This window comes from Phoca vitulina, unplaced genomic scaffold, assembly GCF_004348235.1.
Source record: "Phoca vitulina isolate PV1807 unplaced genomic scaffold, GSC_HSeal_1.0 scaffold11, whole genome shotgun sequence".
NCBI lineage: Eukaryota > Metazoa > Chordata > Mammalia > Carnivora > Phocidae > Phoca > Phoca vitulina.
In genome coordinates, this window is record NW_022589714.1 from 43,886,195 (window position 1) to 43,904,762 (window position 18,568).

At 38.0% G+C, this 18,568-nt stretch overlaps 1 protein-coding gene across 1 annotated transcript in view; it reads right to left on the reverse strand.

The window, feature by feature from the left end:
• DNAH8 (dynein axonemal heavy chain 8) overlaps positions 1-18,568 on the reverse strand; it is a 369,397-nt gene that overhangs the window by 200,592 nt on the left and 150,237 nt on the right. Inside the window, exons 33-40 of the mRNA XM_032410111.1 lie at positions 18,063-18,200; positions 17,654-17,894; positions 9,611-9,810; positions 6,827-6,980; positions 5,265-5,428; positions 3,185-3,287; positions 2,083-2,187; positions 1,538-1,699 (exon numbers count right to left, since the gene is read on the reverse strand). Of these exons, the coding sequence (XP_032266002.1) occupies positions 1,538-1,699; positions 2,083-2,187; positions 3,185-3,287; positions 5,265-5,428; positions 6,827-6,980; positions 9,611-9,810; positions 17,654-17,894; positions 18,063-18,200 (1,267 nt within the window). The remainder of the gene's footprint in view (positions 1-1,537; positions 1,700-2,082; positions 2,188-3,184; positions 3,288-5,264; positions 5,429-6,826; positions 6,981-9,610; positions 9,811-17,653; positions 17,895-18,062; positions 18,201-18,568) is intronic.

An 18,568-nucleotide genomic window follows, 5' to 3' on the forward strand; every position in this document is an offset into this window, starting at 1 on the left:
GTGAAAACTGGAGGATGTCTCATTAAAATAAAAACAAAACAAGAATGCTCATTCTCCTCAGTGTTACTCACTGCCTGTAATAAGCATGTTAAAAATGCTAGAAGGGAACACACTAAAATATTAAATCATCATTTCCAGATGGTAGAAGTAAGTAATGTACATATTGAATAAATATGCATGTATAGAGTGTATACTGGATGAATAAATACCTTAATTACTCTTTAAAGCAATTTCTCCAAATAACTAAAATTTGCCCGCTGAAACTGTTTAAAATTTCATCTCCTTACTTGTGTTGTATACACACTACAGAAAATCCTGATGGCTGGTCAACTTTCCTGCTATATCCTGCTCAACTTCACTCCTGCTCTGAACTTGCTTTCAGTTCTCCACATAATGTTAACTGCTTTGTCTAAACTAGACTGATCGTCTCCTTCAGAATATACAGGCGATCAAGCTTTCCTGGGAGAGGGAAAGTATACTGATTTGGTCTAAGGAGCTATTTTTCTCACCTTACCAAATGAAGTATTTTATAAAACTTCATCACAAAGGTAATAAAGCTGATAAGGATATTAAAGTTTGCCAAGGAGATTATACAATACAAAAATATTAAATACAATATCAAAATATGCTCTCCAATAAAGGTTGATTCTATATCGCTACTTGTGTCATTTGAATAAGTAATTTCCTATCATTTCAGCTGTCTCCGCTGTGTGTGCACTAAGTTGGGATTTGGAGGCTGGGCCGGGAGGAACAGTTAGAGAAGTACAGTTTGGGTAAAAACTACCTATATTTTCCTTGGCTATCTCTTGCCTTCTCTCCTACACTATCTCTGACCCAGATCACAAAGCATCATTCTTCATTTATTTTGGCTGAAATTTGAAAATTTGAATGAAACTGTTGGCTCTTCTTTTCCTGCACCCAGTTTTAATAATACTTGGTGCAACGTGAAGCGTTCCTGAGAGCATTAGGACATGAGAGCTATTCAAGAGAACACCTGCTCCAACCCCAGGCTCTTCAAGGTCCTGTCCTGTTAGGAGGTTAGTTGCATGACAAGGCCTCCTTTAACAGATTATGCCAACTTTTAATCCCTTGAAGTGAAAATACACAAAAGGCAAGATGGATTTTGTTTCAGCAAAAGCTATGCTCATTCCTTTTATATATGTCTGTATTCCTGTCTATATCTGTATCTTTATCTATCCATACATAGACATATGGAAAATATACCATCTAATCCATCCATAGATAGATGTCTTTCATACACAGATAGGTGTGTCTTATATATAAGATGAAATTTTCCATTAGTGACCTTAGTCTTAGTATTATCCTTAATGATGGGAGAAGAGTGGCAAATCCTCTTCCGGGGAATGGGATGGGTTGGCCTAGAACGGTGTAGGTAGACATGTAGGTAGATGGCAGCTGAGGGTGGGAAGGCCTCCCCAGAGCTCAGAGCTACGACAGCTGCCACACCATCAGGCCAACTGCTTCCCGAGTATCTTTCCCCCCTATTTCCACCATTTTAAACATTATATAGTCTCACCTGTGCTGGGAAGTGATTGAGGAAAGGTAAGAGTTGAAATCCTGAATCGCTGATTTGGTAGAATGCAGATCTAATTATATTATGTAGGGACGACATCTGCATTTTTAACAAATCCATAAGCCAAATCTCCACAGGACCTTTGGCCATAACAGGACTATCCAACTAAAAAATATATTACAGATACATTACAAATTGATAATAATTTCCTATTTTTACAAATGTCACACTTCACTTGATAAATCATAGTACCTCAGTGCAAAGCAAATAATTTTACACAGTATATTCAAAACACGAGAAAAATCAACTAATATTGTAGGTGGAAGGAACTAGAAACATCATCTGGTCTAAAATTTTCATCTTCCAGATGATAGAACAAGTCTCAGAGGAGTCAAATAAACTCATTTGTAACCAAGCCAGGGTGAAAGGACTAGACCCCAAGTCCACCCTCCTCCCCCACTCTCTGTTGTTCAAAAGAGAATTGCATTCTCCTCAACCTAAATTTTTGAAGAAATCCAAATAACAAAATTGTAACCATGTTAAATTACAATAATTTTTTCTCCTTCTCTGGATACGACGGCCAGGATACGATCGTAGTCTTTAGCATGAAATGTCACCTCATTTATGTTGTCAGATACTGCAGGGAGATGTGGCTACAGAAAGGACAAGACAGAGCAAAAACATCACACATGAGGCTAAACACAAAAGCCACTGAGGCGCATTTAAAAGCCTTAACATGTATTGACTTTGAAAGAGATTAAGAATTTACCTAATGGTGTCAACGAATAAAGACACAAACAAAGCACTGCTTTGACCCCCGATTGACTTGGAGGCCCACTTTTTAAGATCCAGCCCCACAGCCTGTTTCCTGCAAACGCCCTTGTTCCGCTATCGAGGCTGGACTAAGACTGTCACCTTCCTCCACATGGAGACTGAACCCCGCGGTTCCTACCCACGTCCCTCCCAGACACAGCTCTGTCCTGCTTCTCTCCTATTTCTCTCTCTGCCTGACACAGCTTTGATTTCCCTCCTCTCTTTTTGCTTCCCTCCAGCTCCCTGGAAACCAGCAAGGAAGACATTAGTAGCGGCTTCCCGGATTGCCAAACCAGACACAGCCCTGGAATGGGTGTTTCAGTGCCTCCCACACCTGGTTCTTTGTCATTTTTCTCCACTTTCTGGAAGTACGGCCCTTGGAAATGGCTAAAAGCCCTTGAGAAGCACTTGGATTTGGACAAATCTAAACCACAATCCCTATTTGATCTAAAAATATTTAGACTAAAATGCTCATAATAATGAATTACATTTAGTGAGCACATACTGTGTTCTAGATACTTTCCAGTACATGATCTCATGTAATCCTTGACAATCCTTTAAGGTGGGAACCATTAACATCCCTATTTTACAGATGAGGAAACTGAGGCACGAGAAAATTAAGAAGCTGGTTAAGGTCACTCAGCTGTTGAGTTGCATGATCAGTGACTCTTGCCTCAGGTTGATGAGCTCAGAATACACAGAAAATAGGATATTTTATCCTCAACATAATTTTTAATACTCTCTTGCCTGTTCTTTTTAGATGCTAACTTCATTTTTATTATTAATTATGTATGCTGTGTAAAAAAGCAATTTAGGCAATAGATTTTAAGATTATACCTGTATGGTGTGGGAGTCACTGGCTTGTCCAAGAATTTCCAGGAGAACTGGATCAGATACAAAAAAGAATCTTGGAAACAGTAATCTCTTCTTCTCCAAATACCTTTAAATAAAGTCATGTTACCAAATGACTTTTTCTGAATTATTAATTTTATTTATTTATTTATTTGAGAGATAGAGTGAGCGAGAGAGAGAGAGCACACATGAGCAGGGGCAGAGGGAGAGGGAAAAGCAGGCTTCCCCGCTGAGCACGGAGCCCGATGCGGGGCTTGATCCGAGGACCCTGGGATCATGACCTGAGCTGAAGGCAGACGCTTAACTGACGGAGCCACGCAGGCGCCCCTGAATTATTAATTTTGGGGGTTATTTTAGCCAAGACACAATCCCTAACATCTTTAGTAAGATAAAACCAAACACCTATGGTCATTTCCCATTTGCCTCTGAAATGTTTGGTTAGAACCAGTCTGTGCTCGGTCACGGATGGCATTTGGGAAAGCAAGTGGAAATAAAGGGATTCAGAGTGAGCCTGCTCCATCATCTATGGTCTTCTTTCTCAAAAGCCCTCCTGTTGATGCAGAGAACAAAGGCAAAAGGAAATGTAGATAAAGTTAAATTTCCTAACTTGCAGCCCATTCACAAATATTTGAGGCAGGCAGAATACAACACTCCTCCAGGAACTCCCAACCGTCTTAATGTTAATGCCTTACTAGAGGAAAAAACAACCCTAGCTTGACAATAGCCAGGATCCTATAAGTCTTCTTTCGCGTATGAAAATCCTTTTGGAAACTTCCTTTGTCTTTACCTCCCCCAACACCAAAGTATATAATCAATTGCTCCTCACAATCCAAGTGCGAGTGCAGATCTTTCTGCCCACGGGGGTCTTGTCTCCGTGCTTTAATAAAGCCACCTTTTTGCACCAAAAAGTCTCAAGTATTCTTTCTTGGCTGTTTGCTCATGAACTCCCACTTCAAATCACATCACCATGACCTTTCTAGGGCTATTGTGAACTTCATGGCTTAAACCCAGGATGAACACATAATTATCTCCAAACCAGGATACTGGGGGAGCACTGGGGGGACCAACTAGCCATGAAGTAAAGACAGAGGCATAAACTTGGATAAACTAGGATATACCATAACTCTATTTCAAACAGAAATTGAGAATGAACTGTCTTTTAAGAAAACCATCTGTGGATTCGTCTGGTTAATTGCTGGCTTAGTGCACATCTCTACTCCATGTCTGTAGTGGGTTGAATGGTAGTCCCCCAGAAGACATGTCCTCGTCCTAATCCCTGGAAGCAGTGCATGTGGCCTTATTTGGAAAAAGGGCCATTGTAGATGTATTGAAGTTAAGGATCTTTTTTTTTTTTAAGATTTTATTTATTTATTTGACAGAGAGAGACACAGTGAGAGAGGGAACGAAAGCAGGGGGAGCGGAAGAGGGAGAAGCAGTCTCCCTGTCGAGCAGGGAGCCCGATGCAGGGCTCCATCCCAGGACCCTGAGATCATGACCTGAGCCGAAGGCAGATGCTTAGCGACTGAGCCACCCAGGCGCCCCAAAGTTAAGGATCTTGAGAAGAGAGAATCCTAGATGATCCAGATGAGTCCTAAATCCCATCATAAGAATCCTCATAAGGGACACACAGGAAGAAGAGGAGAAGGACATGAGAAGACAGAGAGATCTAAATTATGTAGCCACAAGCCAAGGAACTCCTAGAGCCACCAGAAGCTTGGAGAGGCAAGGAAAGATTCTCCGTTAGCACCTTCCGAAAGTGCTGACACCTCGATTTCAGATTTCTTGCCTCCCAAAGTCTAAGCAAATAAATAAATGTCTGTTGTTTTAAGCCACCCACTTGGTGGGAATTTGTTACAGTGACCCTATAAAACTACTAAAATGTCTTAACTCCTCAACCCCCAAATCTATGGGGTCTTTTTTGCAGGAAAATTAAATTTATGCTACATTCCTAGAGCCACTTCAGCCATCCCTACCAAACCAGAAATGCCGTCAATATTATTTACTTGTATGGGATAAAACACCATCACATATAAAATGAGAGGAAACTTAAAACTTCAGCTCTTACCCTGTGAGTGACTTCTGACATACTTCCAACTGTTCGTGCAAATGAGGTAAAAGCTGCCCCATGGTTTCATCTCCAACACAGCAACTGATCACATTGGGGTTCTCGTGAGCTCGCTGCATTATCTTCATCCATGACTTGTCAATATTCTGAAACCGCTTTGCTTCCTAAAAACAAACTCCTAGTTAGGAAAAATTAGCATTTGAATAAAGCAAAGTCTTCATTTTGGAATTTCCTAGAGTTCCTCAGACCGGCTTCTACTAGTTCTCAGTCTACATAATTTAAAGTAGCAATTTTTTTTCATCTGAATTAATTCTGGACAACAAAAACCCAAAGTCATAAAACTGCTTATTGAAATACTGCTTTGTCACAATGGGGCTTATCGTTTGTTTTCTTATATTTAATACATTTTTCAAAATGCCACACAATTAATTTGCAGAGCTATCAACTTAAAGCTCAAATCTAGTCTTTCAGCACCCCAGGTGTTTGGTTTGATGGGCAAACTGAAGAAGCGTGAAAATAATTTGATCTCAAGATCCTCTGAATAATTACAGCTCAAAAATACCCCAGGAAAAAGAAAAAAAAAAAAAGTGAAACCCCAAAACAAAGCTTCATTTATGTTTTTGCAAATGAAATTTCTCTATTTACTATGGATGATATTAAGCTTTGCATTCAATTGTAAAAATGCCTCTAGAAATGGCATAATCTTGACTCCTTGACAACTTTCAAGGGTATTTTTTTAAAACAATGCAACTTTCTGATTGAAAAAGAAAAGAATTATGTTCAAAACGTGTTGTTACAAAGAGAAATGAGCCCTTTTCAAAGCTCTTTTATCCTTGATTTTTAAATTTATATAGATCCTGTATTTATAGAAATTCAGAAAGAGCAGGCTTAATTTCATAAGAGGGACGTTACCTTCATAGAACAAAGCTATTAGTAAGTTTATTTATTTAAAAGGCCCAAATAAAGCTGTTTTAAAGATTTTTGTTAAGGGCTTCTAAAACTGTTTCTTTGCCCCATGGTATATACCTGATCTATTACTGGTCAACTTACTAATAGTTAATTTGTGCTTACACAATACAGATTAATTTAATTCTACTCTCAGAGGAAGATTATAAGGTGACCTCTTAGAAGAGATGAACTACTATAATTTAATAGTACCATATTTGAATGTACCTCACATCTTCAGACAACCTGGAAATTTGAAAATATGTGCGTTTCTTCTTTCTACTAAAATAAATTAAGAAATCAGCACATTTTTAAAACTTCTTTTGCCAAGGGGCTGGATAGTAAATATTTTAGGCTTTGCAGGCCATATGGTCTCTGTTACAACTACTGAACTTTGCTGTTGCAATGCTAAAGTAGCCATAGACAGAACATAAATGAATAGGTATGGCTGTGTTTTAATAAAACTTATTTACAAAAACAGGTGCGTGGGCCAGAGATTGCAAACCCTGGTTTAAATAATCAAGATACAGCCATATGTCTTTGTAAAGATTTCTGCAGAGACATACGGACAACACACATCAAACTGTGCTATCAGTAGTGACAGAAACCATATTTACCTGAGGCAGCTGTTTGGCAATATCTCCACCTACAAAGACAGCTTCAAGATAAACCCAAAGGTTCTGGACTACTAGCCACTCTTCAATTATATCTGAGGAAGTAGACAATTTATACACCCAATTCTGGATAGTTTTTTTAAATGGAGCATTATATCTGAAAGTAAAAATGGAAAAATATTATATTTTAAGGATGATGCAGAAAATATTATGGCCTAACAAAGTAAATTAGACGAGAAACATTCCTTTGAAAGTGAACTTTTTTTTTTTCCTAAAAGGCGGTTCCTAATAAATTTCACACAGCTAATGAGATACTTGCTTTTCTAGGAGTAAAACTCATATCATTATAGCGATTTTACTTGTTTCTGTGTATGAGTCACAGACCAGAAGATGAACCAAGTTTTGTGACACGGGGAGGTCCAGCAAAGGAATTGTGCTGGCTGTTTCTGGGATGAAAGGGAACACATGGGATAAGGTGTTTTTACAAGACTTCTGTGAACCAAATCCAAGTGAGCACTGCCTGCAAGAATAATACATAGAACACTGTTCCTGGTCTGTGAAACTATTACCACAAGGCCAATGTCAAGATTGAGGGTTGATGTCCACCTATAGATGTGCTCTTCTCACCCACAGACTGCTAATTCCACCAGGCACTGTGCCTAGATTCTACGGTGTTAGAAATCCAGAACAGTTGCCCCCAAATAGCATGCTTCCTGTTTTCTCAACATCAGAGCTAGCTGCAGAGTTCGTGAGAATTCGAGGTGTCCAGAAAGCTGGGCACAGCCAAGAAAGACAAAAAAATACAGGGGATGTCATACAAGAAGTGATGGGAAGCTACTGGGTAAAGACCCAATTACCTACAGTTGGATTAAGAAGCTGACTTCAGTTTGTGGCAATGACAAGTAGGTTTGATGTGGTGTAGTGATATTGCTGGTGAGTGGCACTTACTGACAAGGTTCTTCAGACTTTTCTGGATCCAGGGCAGGATGACTTGACAGTGCTCACATATATAAGGGGGTTCTTCTGGGTATAGTCTGACACCTGAATGCAACCCATAACTTCTCTAGAAGCCTATGCTATATACATGGAGGTATAAACGGAGTTATGTAAAAGATTGCCGCAAGGAGATAGGTGAGCTATTCAGGCAGTAAGAAGCATTTGACTCAACACCCAATTTACACTGTCCAGCTGACCATCATTCTAGAGCCGAAAGGAAGTCAGTATGTTAAAAGCATCTTCAAAATTAAGACATGCACAATAAGATGGGCACTTCAGGGGGTTGAAGCACCTAGATATTTGAGGCCAAAAATGGCCCTGCATGGAGGGAAAAAAGAGTCATCTTTGATGGCATATGACTTCCCGACATGAAAAAGGGAGATTTGAAATTAGATCTAGCATAACCAGTTTCTGTCCTTTGGTCATTGCACAACTTTGCATGGTGGAACCTGTCATGATTGTTAGGCATTCCTATGGATCAATTGGGAATCCACTAGCAAAGTGTCACCATCCAGGCAATATCTGGAGTCAAGTCTCACCCATGGAGATATACAATTTACTCCTGAAGTCACATCCAGGCAGCCCTAGAGACCCCGCAGGCACTGCCTCGGCATTGAGTTTACTAGTACTATAAATAAATATTATACTAATCAGGCTAAATCCAAGTTAAATATGAAACTAAGAAAGCCTTCAAATCCTGAATTCATTGGCTACAGATACTGTTCAGGTGAATCTACAGCCTTTCTTCAAGAGGTCATCATTCAGGAAATCAGCATGGCAAAATTTGCTATGAACCATGAAAACAGTATCCCATAAAGTCTAAGAACCACTGAATATCCTATGGTCACCTTTGCCAGGATTATTCAGATTCCCTGAAAGCAGAAGATGTACCTAGGATCTTAGCCCCAGCAAGTCAACCCAGAACTCCCAGAACTAGGAGCTTTGGAATTGTACATTATCCAAATGCAAGACTGCCTTTGGGGCCAGAGGTTATGCAGAATATCATTTATTAACCAGCGATTCCAACCTAGAGAAGGGATATTAGAATTCCAATGCATCCCAGACATTGATTCTGCTAATGATGAGGTTGTGACATATTTCTTAGGTGTGTTAAAGTGAAGAACGGTTGAGAATTACTGCGGAGTCAGCTAGGGGATTAGAGGTTGCTAACGCTCAGATTAAGACCTGACAGTATACTTAATCTGAGTCCCATTTCGGAAAGCTGCACTCAAGGTCACAGTCACCTTCCAGCTGGTTCAGTAATCCAATGATGGACAGGTCATCTCACTTAGGGCAGAGTAAACCCAGCACACATATAGCCACTTTTCCCCATAAAAAAAAATGCATGAAGTGTTTATGTAACAAGCCCCTAATAATATATTCCTTTCATGTGTTGCCAGCATACTTTTCCTGGGTCATTGGGTGAACACTTGAGCAGGGTTGGCCAAGGAGGGCAAAGATGACATATTGGAGGAACCAAAGAGAAAGAAAATAAAATGAATAGGTCATCTCAGTGGGGAGCCAAGATGTTTAAGAGATAAGCTGCCAATTTGGGGGAGAGTAATTATGATGGTGCCCACCAGAAAAACAGTAAGAAGAGATGGGTACCATAAGGAAGAGACAGAGGCCATGACTGTTAGGGAAAATGGGTAGCTCATTTAAGGACAGACAAGAGTGAGCACTTCAGGTCAGAATCTTGTGTTATACCACAGCTGCAAAACTGGGCTTTCACCTAGTATTATATAACCCTAAAAACCAAATTAAAACCTTCCCCCCAAAGTATAAAATTACCTGTTGCTTAGTAAGGAACCTAAGACCATTAAACTATCCTCCATCAAAGTGATAATTTCTCCTGATTCAGTTCCTTTGAGAAGGAGCTCTCCCTTTCCCTTAAATGCTGCAAAACTCAGGTTCTGGTTCGTCCAATTTTCAATCACCTGAGTCAGCTTGGCTTCAATATCCTTCTCCTTAATGGCAGATATGCAAATATCCTTCAGAGGGAGATCAAAGAATATGTCATGACATTTTCAATTACAAATTAAGTGCCTTAGAAAATCATAGAATTTTCTAGCTTGAACCTAGAAGTCATTTAGTCATTTTGTGGCCAAGGAAACCAAAGCTCATGATCACCATGTTATAAGTTCAAACCAGAACCTTCTGACCATCTGACTACTAGTTCTTTTATGGTACCATATACACGCAATAACAGAACTTAAATCTTCATGTTTCTTGATTACATTTTTAATTGGAGTTTTTTGGCCAAGATGGAGATGATAACAGCTGCTCTATCTCAGCAGGTTGTTATGAGAAACAAGGGAGGATATGTGTGGGGGGTCCTCTGAACTCTTCAAAGTAACACAGAATCATTGCTGTATTCCAGCTTGCTCTGGCCCTAATATGAATATCTCATTTGCTTAAAAGTCATTCTATTTTTTTTTCTCATAGGTTTTCCTGTTTTTCTGAGAGTCCTTGATATGAGAGTCTCACAAGGAAAAATAAAAGTAATGTATTTTCCCTACCAGGTCTCTATTTATTTTCATACTTAGAATCACAGATCTCAGAGATGGGAAGGAATCGAAAGGTATTTCTACAAATAATTATAATACAAAGTAGCATGTAATCAATGTCCTCAGAATGGTATGACTTGTTGTGAATTCTGAAGAGGGAGAAAGGACTTCTGCCCGCAGTCAGGAGGGAAGGCCTCACTGAGGAGGGAGCATCTGAGACTGAGTGGGATTCCAGTGGGTGGTGGGGGCAGACATTTTACAGTGAGGGGAAAGAGTTCCTTTAGAGGCAGTGAGTCCAGGGACAGAAGGAATCCAGCTTGGCTAATGGCAGGACATGCGGAACAGAGCAAACAGGATGCACAGGCATACACAGCACTGAGGATCTGTTTTGGGGTACAAATAGTAACTGAACCCTGGAATTCCTTGGAATTATAGAATGAAGTTTTCAAAGCACAGCTTATAAATGACTATATTCTTAAGTGTAAAACCTACCTATAAGAATGAGATGGGCACCAAAGTTCTTTTTCAATTCTTCATTTCCTTCAAGAGTATTTGAATGATATTTATAAGTAGGACAAAATTCTTTGAAAACAAAATTTCTGGTGTACATGTGTTTTTAAGAAGGGGAGAAGGAGATGCAGAGCCTGGGTGGCTCAGTGGGTTAAACATCTGCCTTCGGCTTAGGTTGTGATCCCAGGGTCCTGGGATCAAGCCCCGAGCTGGGCTCCCTGCTTAGTGGGAAGCCTGCTTCTCCCTCTCCCTCTGCCCCTCCCCCTGCTTGTGCTCTCTCTCTCTTTCCCTCAAATAAATAAATAAAATCTTTAAAAAAAAAAAAGAATGGTAAAAGAAGAGGCAGAAAACTTAAAACCATATATATGGGAGATTTCTGGTTACATGGTACAGTTCCTCACCTCCAAAAATATAGAATAATTGATAAAATGCAAACAGAGAAAGTAGAAAACATACCAGGCTTAAAAACCAAACATCTCCATGGACCTGAAGTGGAAAAGACACACAAACCACTGGGTAGAGATGAAGCCCAGGCCTGAGGGCTCTGGTGGGGGTGGAGGGCAGGGGGCGTCAAGCCCTTATAAATGGGTTTGCATAGACATATCTTGTTACACCCCAGGGTCCAACACAGAGGCAGCCCACTGAAAACTGCCCAGCCTTTCTGTGAAAAAGGCCTATTTGCTTATCTTAGAGCTTCTGCCTGAGAGGCTGGCATCTAATTTAATATACAACTCAGGGCCTACTGAAATACTCTCCAAAGACGGAGGCTGGTGGGCACCACTGATGCACTGTCCCTCTGCCTCACTCCAGGTCACCGATGTCTCCCAGAAAGGAGTTTATGCACATGTCTGGCCCCCTGGGTTTTTTTTGTAGCTGCCACCCAGGGGATGTCTCTTGATCACCTGATTCTGGTGGCAAATGAGGTTTGCCACAGGACTATAATAAATGGGGGGCGGGGGGAGGTTCATAACCAGCTACCCACCCCAGGGCTGAGCACTGAGATATCAGAAGGAAATGCCCGGTTTCTTACTTTGAAAGAGGCCTCTTGCTTTATCTTCACAGCTGTGGCCTGAGGATCAGGCCTCTAATGAAACATACATCCAAGGGTCAACTATAATCCTCTCCAGAGACTTGGAAGGGTGAGTGCTATCTTCAGACTCCTTATGCTCTGCTCCCAAATGCTGGCATCTCCAACAAAGGAGCTTGTGTAAATAACTGGCACCCGGCATTTGTGGCTGTCACCCAAAAGGCACATCCCTTAACAGCCTGACTCTGGTGACCATGTGATCTGACTTACAGATCACATGGGCCAACATTCACATTCTAGGAATCCCAGAAGGAGAAGAGGGCAGAAAACTTATTGGAAGAAATAATGGCTGAAAATATCCCTAAACTGGGGGAGGAAACAGACATCTAGACCTAGGAAGCCCAGAGAATTTCAAAACAGATGAACCCAAGAGACCCACACCAAGACACTATAATTAAAGTGTCAAAAGTTAAAAACAAAGAGAAAATCATAAAAATGACAAGAGAAAAACAACTTGTTATGTACAAGGGAACTCCCACAAGACTAATAGCAGATTCTTCAGCAGAAACTTTGCACACCAGAAGAGAGGAGCACAATATATTCAAAGTGATGAAAGGAAAAAATTATCATGAATACCCTACCTGGCAAAGTTGTCCTTCATAGTCAAAGGAAAGATAAAGAGTTTTCCAGACAAGCCAAAACATAAGGAGTTCATCACCACTAGACAAGCCTTACAAGAAATGTTAAAGGGACTTCTTTAGGCTAAAATGAAACAGTGTTAATTAGGAACAGGAAATATATGAAAGTGTAGATCTCACTGGTAAAGGTAAGTATATAGTAAAATTCAGAATAATCTAATGTTGTAAAGGTAGTAAAGTTAATTACTTAAAAAGCCAGTATGAAGGTTAAAAGACAAATGTAGTAAGACTATAACTACAATTATTGTCAATGGATACACAAGATAAAAATAGGTAAACTGTGACATCAAAAACAAAATGTGGTGGGGGGAAGTAAAAATGTAGAGATTTAGAATGCATTCAAACTTCAGTTATCAACTTAAAATAGACTGTTATAATTGTGTTGTTATACATAAGCCTCATGGTAACTACAAAGCAAAAACCTATAGTAAATACACAAAAGATAAAGCATACCACTACAGAAAATAATCAAATAACAAAAGAAGAGAGCAAGAGAAGACAGGAACAAAGGAATTACAAAAGAGCCAGAAAATGATTAACAAAATGGCAATAGGTACATACCTATTAAGAATTCCTTTATATGTAAATAGACTAAATTCTCCAAAAAAAAAAAAAAAAAAAAAAGACCCATCCATAGGCTGTCTACAAGAGATTCAGTTCAGATGTAGGACACACACAGAGTGAAACTGAAGAAATGGAAAAAGATATACCATGCAATGGAAACCAAAACAAAGCTAGGGTATTTATACTTATATAAGACAAAATAGATCTTAAGACAAAAACTGTAATAACTGACAAAGAAAGTCATTATATAATGATAAAGGGGTCAAACCAACAAGAGGATATGATTTTGTAAATATTTATGCACCCAAATAGGAACACCCAAATATATAAAACAAATACTAACTGACCAAAAAGAAGAAAATGACAGCAATACAATAGTAGTAGGGGACCTTAATACCCTACTTTCATCAATAGATAGATCATTCAGACAGAAGATCAATAAGAAAACAATGGCCTTAAATGACACATTAGATGAGATGAACTTAGACATATGTAGAACATTTCATATAAAAGCAACAGAATACACATTCTTCTCAAGTGCACATGGAACATTCTCCAGGACAGATCACATGTTAGGCCACAAAATAAGTCCCAATAAATATAAGAAAACTGAAATTATGTCAAGCATCTTTTCCAACCACAATGGTATGAAACTAGAAATCAATTACAAGAAGAAAACTGGAAAATTCACAAACATGTGGAGATTAAATAACATGCTACTGAAGAACTAATGGCTCAAAGAAGAAATCAAAAGAGAAATAAAATAATACCTTAAGAAAAATGAAAATGGAAATACAGCATACCAAAACTTATGGGATGCAGCAAAAGCAGTTCTAATAGGGAAATTCATAAGGCTAAATGCTTACATTAAGAAAGAAGAGAAATCTCAAATAAACAACCTAGCTTTATATTTAAAATAATTTTAAAAAGAATAACAAACAAAGCCCACAGTTAGTAGAAGGAAGGAAATAACAAAGATCAGAGTGGAAATAAGTGAAATAGAGACTAAAAAAACAATAGAAAAGGTCAAAGAAACAGCTGGTATTTGAAAATATAGATGAAATAGATAAAATTTTAGCTAGACCAACCAAGAAAAGAGAGGACTCAAATAAAATCAGAAATGAAAAGAAGACATTAACCAATGCCATAGAAATAGAAAGGGGCATGAGAGATTACTATGAGCAATTACATGCACAAGAATTGGACCACCTAGAAGAAATGGGTAACTCCCTAGAAACATACCACCTACCAAGATTGAATTATGAAGAAATAGAAAATCTGAACAGACTGATTACTAGTAAGGAGATTGAATCAGTAATCAAAAAAATCCCAACAAACAAAAGTCCAGGACCAGATAGCTTCACTGGTGAATTCTACCAAACATTTAAAGAAGAATTGATACCAATCTTCTCAAACTCTTCAGAAAGACAGAAGAGGAGGGAACACTCCAAATTCATTTTATGAGGCCAGCATTACCCAGATACCAAAACCAGACAAAGACACCATGAAAAAAGAGAACTACAGGCCAATATCCCTGATGAACACAGATGCAAAAATCCTCAATAAAATACTAGCAAACTGAATTCAACAATACAGTAAAAGGATCACACACAATAACCTTGGAATTTATTGGAATTTATTCCAGGGATACAAGGATGGTTTCAGTATCCACAGACCAATCAATGTGATATACCACATTAACACAAGGAAGGATAAAAATCACATGATCATCTCAATTGATGCAGAAAAGCATACAAAATTCAATATCTATAAATGATATAACCTCTCAACAAAGGTACAGAGAGAGAACATACCTCAATGTAATAAAGACCATATATGACAAATCCACAGCTAACATCACACTCAATGCTTTTAGGTCAGGAGGAAGAAAAGGATGCCTACTCTCACCAGTTTTATTCCACTTAGTATTGAAAATCCTAGCCAGAGCAATTAGAAATGAAAAGAAATGAAAAGCATCTGAATCAGGAAGAAAGAAGTAAGGTAAAACTGCCATTATTTGCAGGTGACCTGATATTATATATAGGAAACCCTAAAGATGCCCACCAAAAACAGTTAGAACTCATAAATGAGTTAAGTTGCATAAAACAAAATCAATATGCAAAAATCAGTTGCATTTCTATATACTAATAATGAACTATCCTAAAGAGAAATTAAGAAAACAATTCCATTTACAATTACATCAAAAAGGATAAAATACCTAGGAGTAAATTTAACAAGGAAGTTTAAGACCTGTACACTGAAAACTCTAAGACATTGATGAAAAAAACTGAAGAAGACACGAATTAATGGAAAAATATCCCATGCTCATGGATTGGAAGAATTAATATTGTTAAACTGTCCACACGATCCAAAGCTAACTACAGATTAAATGCAATCCCTATCAAAATTCTAAAGTCATTTTTTATAGAAATAGAAGAAATAATCCTAAAATTAGGAACCACAAAAGACCCCAAATAGCCAAAGCAATCTTGAGAAAGAAAAACAAACTTGGAGGCATAATGCTTCCTGATTTCAAACTATATAACAAAGCTATAGTGATCAAAAGAGTATAGTATATTTGGCATAAAAACAGACATAAAGATGAACAGAATAGAGAGCCCAGCAATAAACCCACACATTTATGGTCAATTAATTTATGACAAAGGAGCCAGGAATATACAATGGAGAAAAGGCAGTCTCTTCAGTAAATTGTGTTGGGAAAACTGGACAGCCACATGCAGAAGAACGAAAATGGACCACTACCTTACACCACACACAAAAATTAACTCAAAATGAATTAAAGATTTGAATGTAAAACCTGAAACCATAAAACTCCTAGGAGAAAACACAGCTGATAAGCTCCTTGACATTGTTCTTAGCAATGATTTCTGGATTTGGTAACAAAGCCAAGGAAACAAAAACAAAAATACACAAGTGGGACAACATCAAACTAAAATGCTTCTGCACAGCGAAGAAAACCATCAACAAAATGAAAAGGCAACTAACAAACAAGATAAAATATTTGCAAATCATAAATCCGGTAAGGGGGTAATATCTAAAATATATAAAGAACTCACATAACTCAGTAGGAAAAAAACCCAAACAATCCAATTAATAAATGGGCAGAGGACTGGAATAAGCATTTTTCCAGAGAAGACATGCAAATGGCCAACCGGGTACATGAAAAGGTGCTCAACACCACTAATCTTCAGGGAAATGCAAATCAAAACCACAGTGAGATACCACCTCACACCTGTTAGAATGGCTATCATCACAAAGGCAAGAAATAACAAGTGTTAGGGAGGATGTGGAGAAAAAGGAACCCTGCACATTGTTGGTGGGAATGTAAATTGGTGCAGCCACTATAGAAAACAGTATGGAGGTTCCACAAAAAAATTAAAAATAGAGCTACAGGGGCACGTGAGTGGCGCAGTCAGTTAAGCATCTGACTTTGGTTCAGGTCATGATCTCAGGGTCCTGGGATCAAGCCCCACATTGGGCTCCCCACTCAATGGGGAGTCGGCTTGTCCCTCTCCCTCTGCCCCTCCCCTCACTAGTGTTTTCTCTCTCTCTCTCTCTCTCTCTCTCTCAAATAAATAAATAAAACCTTTAGAAAAAAAATAGAGCTACATATAATCCAGCAATACTACTTCTAGGTATTTATTCGAAGAAAATGAAAACACTAATTCAAAAAGAAAGAAACCAGAAAGAACATACATACTGAGAATAGACTGGCGGTTGCCAGAAGTCGGGGGGTTGCAGGGTGAATGAAATGGGTGAAGGGGGTCAAAAGGTACAGACTTCCAGTTATAACATAAATAAGTCCTGGGATGTAATGCACACATGATGACTATAGTTAATAATACTGTATTGTATATTTGGAAGTTGTTAAGATAAAAGTTCCCATCACAAGAAAAAAAAATTAACTTTGTGTAGTGATGGATGTTAACGAGACATATTGTGATGATCATTTTGTAATATATAAATGTATCAAGTCATAACACTGCAAACATAAACTAATATGTTTATATCCCAGTAATAAAAAGTATATAATTATAAAAATTATATCTCAATAATAAAAAAAGAGATACCATGCAAACAGTAAGCACACACACAAAAAGAAAAAGAACCAATTAAAAATCTTGGAAAGGAAAAATAATTTTAAATATGTAGTAGACTAATAAGAAAAAGGATGGAATCAGAAATTTGGAAAATGTTCTGAGGAATTCACCAGGAGTGCAATACAGAAATAAACAGATTTTTTTTAAATGAGAGCTAGTTAAGGGACAAGGAGGATAGATTAAGGACCTCCCAAACTAACATATTTCAAATAATCATCTTATCTCCTTGAGTTACTATATTATTTTGCAAAACCAAAGGATGTTCAGGATCATTCCAAATTTTGAGGGTACATTACATAGGGCAATTAGTACACTCTTAAATAAAATGTCCATTTGTATAATTTCCAGAAAAGTAAAAGGAGATGTTCGTTAATGAACCAGTGATAAGATCTTATAAGCTTATGTACCTCAATGTCATCCTTATGTTTAAGTAGTGGTGCTTCCATAATATTTCTAAGACAAAAAGAATCAGATTCCACATCAAATGGGGTTCCAGTTAACTCAGAGATTCTGTCCCAGTGTCTCTGTTTCATTGCCTTATTGGTCATCATTTCCAGCAGAGGACATGACTCACTGAAATCATCAATTCTTTTTTTCAGATCCAAAAAAGCTTGCCAATCTTTAAGCCCTTTTGGGAGTTTACGACACCTTTCAGAAAAAAGAAAAAAAAAAAAAAAAACTATATCACTATCCATTTCTTTGAAGCATTATGTATATACAGCAATATATCAGAGGATAAATTCATTTTTAAAATACCTACAGCTCCTATGAAGATAGGCACTATAAAAAGGTAAGCTTAATTCATTTCAAACTCACCTGTTTTGAAATTCCTGCAGTTCTGCATTAATTTTTTCAATGTCTACATCTCCCCAAAGTATTTCATAATAACCACTAATATTGTTCATTACAGTGTCATATAGTCCATACAGCTTCTGCAGCAAGTTGAGCTCTTTTCTGGGAAACCAAATAAAGTCATTACATAATGTGTATCTTAAAAATAAATGTCATTATTGGATAGGCAGAATTCATCCAATCAAATATTTCATACATGACATGTGTAATGTCTTATAGACACCAACATGGAAACAACCCTGTCAGTTTCCAAACAAAAATTTTATTAAAGCTCTATCAATTAGGTCAAGTTTATAGCTCTTAAATATTCCAGGTCATACGATGACTTGACATTAACAAATGGTTTGATTATTATTACGGTTCCAATCATTGCAAACAATGTGACCAGAACTTGATAATAAGATCAAAGCTAAGGCTAAGGTTTTGATTGTTTTTTTTTTCAAATGCAAGCTGGTTTTTTATGAGAACAT